The sequence below is a fragment of the Poromitra crassiceps genome (genome assembly GCF_964638095.1).
Source record: "Poromitra crassiceps genome assembly, chromosome: 8".
In the NCBI taxonomy this organism is placed as follows: Eukaryota; Metazoa; Chordata; class Actinopteri; order Beryciformes; family Melamphaidae; genus Poromitra; species Poromitra crassiceps.
The window spans coordinates 20,463,458-20,465,957 of NC_139629.1; the positions used below are offsets into that span (position 1 = coordinate 20,463,458).

General features: G+C 45.5%; 1 protein-coding gene across 2 annotated transcripts in view; it reads left to right on the plus strand.

The window, feature by feature from the left end:
* The window catches only part of col5a1 (procollagen, type V, alpha 1), a 134,219-nt gene that overhangs the window by 106,076 nt on the left and 25,643 nt on the right, over positions 1-2,500 (plus strand). For both annotated transcript variants that reach the window (XM_083641810.1, XM_083641811.1), the window contains exons 33-38: positions 1,034-1,078; positions 1,292-1,345; positions 1,457-1,501; positions 1,623-1,676; positions 1,779-1,832; positions 1,928-1,981. In XM_083641810.1, coding sequence (XP_083497936.1) covers positions 1,034-1,078; positions 1,292-1,345; positions 1,457-1,501; positions 1,623-1,676; positions 1,779-1,832; positions 1,928-1,981 — 306 coding nt within the window. The remainder of the gene's footprint in view (positions 1-1,033; positions 1,079-1,291; positions 1,346-1,456; positions 1,502-1,622; positions 1,677-1,778; positions 1,833-1,927; positions 1,982-2,500) is intronic.

Genomic DNA, 2,500 nt, shown 5'->3' on the forward strand with positions numbered 1-2,500 from the left:
GCAGAAATTCAAGACTGATGACATCACTGATGACATCACATCATTAGGTAATTAGGGTAATCACCTAATAAAAAAATCGGGCTCCGCCAGGTCACCCGCACGGGTGCTTTTTACATTCCCTGAAAGTTTCAGCCCGATCGCACGTAAAACGGCATAGCTGTGGCCGAGCAAAGTACTGCTCAGTCACACACACGGACACTTTTCATTCTTAGATTCTCATTCCTAAGAGGTCTCAGTCACTACGGGCACAGCACTGGAGACAGACTTCTGCCCCAGATGTGTCAAGCACAGAGGGAGCTGCACGGTTCTAAAGTCAAGACTACACCAAGGACAAAAAGACAATTGTATTCCTTCTTCATTGCCACTCGCACAACTCATTTTTAAGAGCATCCAAACCGGCCAAAAAAGGCTGTTTATCACCTAGTGGTGCTGGAGCAACGTTTCATTCTCTTTGTTTAAGCGAGGGGGCCATTAGCTGGCTTGTAAGAGTAATGGTTTGTTACCATGAGTGGAGCAAGGCACGCAGAGCTTTTCATCTTCACAAAACATTTCGCCGAGGTTTATGAGAGCCAGCTCCCAGGCAGAGAGGGATGATGGTGGCATTAATACAGTTTCACAGCAGTTACTTGCACCTCTTAAAAGCCACATAGCCATAAAGTCATTGTTTTTTTCTCATTAAAGTTGTATCGAGCAACTGTAGCTGTAATGCTGCTGTGGAATCATTACAGTGTATTGTGCATATTTGATTGGTTATAACGTTCTTCGAAGATAATAGCAAATCAAATGTAAGTCATGATAAATGTTGAGTGGAAATTGAGAAGGAACTGCTTTTTAATTAATGGGAAAATGATCAGCCCTGAAAGCCTAAAGGCTCCATTATATTGACCTTAGTGTGTGTAGTTGTGTCTGGCCTATTGGCCTATATACATATAATGCTGTTAGATCCATTCGTCTACACGGGTCTATGGGTGTGGTCTGTTACTGGGCAGAGTGCCACCCTTTTAATCCTTGTTTATGTTCTTCGTGTCCACAGGGAACAGCAGGAAAACCTGGCCCAAGAGGACAACGAGGACCAACGGTTAGTCTCCCCCATCTGACCAGTGCTCCCATACACTCGCCTACTAGCACCACACCTGAGTGGCCCGTTGGCGTTCAGCCCCCCGCACGGCTAGCTGAAATGTCCCGAGGGAATGAGATGGAGAGCAGGACATTTCTGGGTCAGGAATATCTCTAAGGTTTTTTTTTTTATGCATAATTCTCATCACTTTGTGCCCCCCTTTCTTCTCCCAAGGGACCACGCGGAGAGAGAGGACCAAGAGGACCCACAGGAAAAGCTGGACCAAAGGTGCCCAGAATGTTCTAATGACACAGTTACGAACGACCAAGCTGTTTGGACCTCATTATTTTGTGTATCAGTTTAATTGATCTTTCCTCGTTTGCCCCGATGCCTCTTTAGGGTAACTCAGGAAGCGACGGCCCTCCAGGACCTCTCGGTGAGAGGGTATGTACCATCCATCATTCTGACGTTCAAGTTCTATTTCGCCCACCATCTTTCAACTCGTATCTATTTCCAACGGAGACAAAATGATTACTGAGCAGAAGTCATGTGTCGTTTGTTTCAGGGTCTGCCAGGACCTCAGGGACCAACTGGATTCCCAGGACTTAAGGGCCCACCTGTGAGTACAAAGCCACGCACCACACAAGTGCACAACGACCCACATTCCTGAACGCCAGCAGAAAGCTATGGTGCTGAGATGTTCTCTGTCTGTGTTCTTCAGGGCCCTGCCGGGAAGGACGGCCTGCCTGGACACCCTGGACAGAGAGGAGAGACTGTGAGGAGAACTCTTTACTAAACATGTATTGAGACATGCTCTGCTATAGCCAATGTCATGCCAACCCCTTGCCTTTCTTCTTTTGTCATCCACAGGGTTTCCAAGGCAAGACCGGCCCTCCTGGCCCTCCGGGTGTGGTTGGACCTCAGGTGAGTCACAATTACACCATCTCTCTCTGTTGCTCTAATAGGTGTTAAGGATCTACGTTGGGTGACATGAAACGAATTATGAATGAAGACCATATTTGTATTGATTGGGTGGCACAGCTTCCCTCAAGTGATTTTAGCCCGTTGAGCAGTGAAGAAAACAAATCTCTATGACTGTAAGCAACAGCTAATAGAGAGCCAAAGTGGAACAGCACTTCCTGCTTCAGCACTGTACCAGAGATTTTCATCCGCCATTTATTTTCCCATAGACATTTCGTAAAATGCTTATAAAAGGGGTGGACTGGTTCAAAACAAACGGTACAGATATATTTAGAAACAGGAGACATCACATAACATTTCCCTCCGACCAAAACATTAAAAAAAAAAAAAAAAAAAAGTTTTGGTCCGAGTGAAATGTTCTATGGTCTCTCCTGATTATAGCGTTAGCTGAACCGTTTGGTTTGAACCAGTAAAACTCTTTTTATAAACATTTTGCGAAATGTCTATGGGGAAATAAATGGC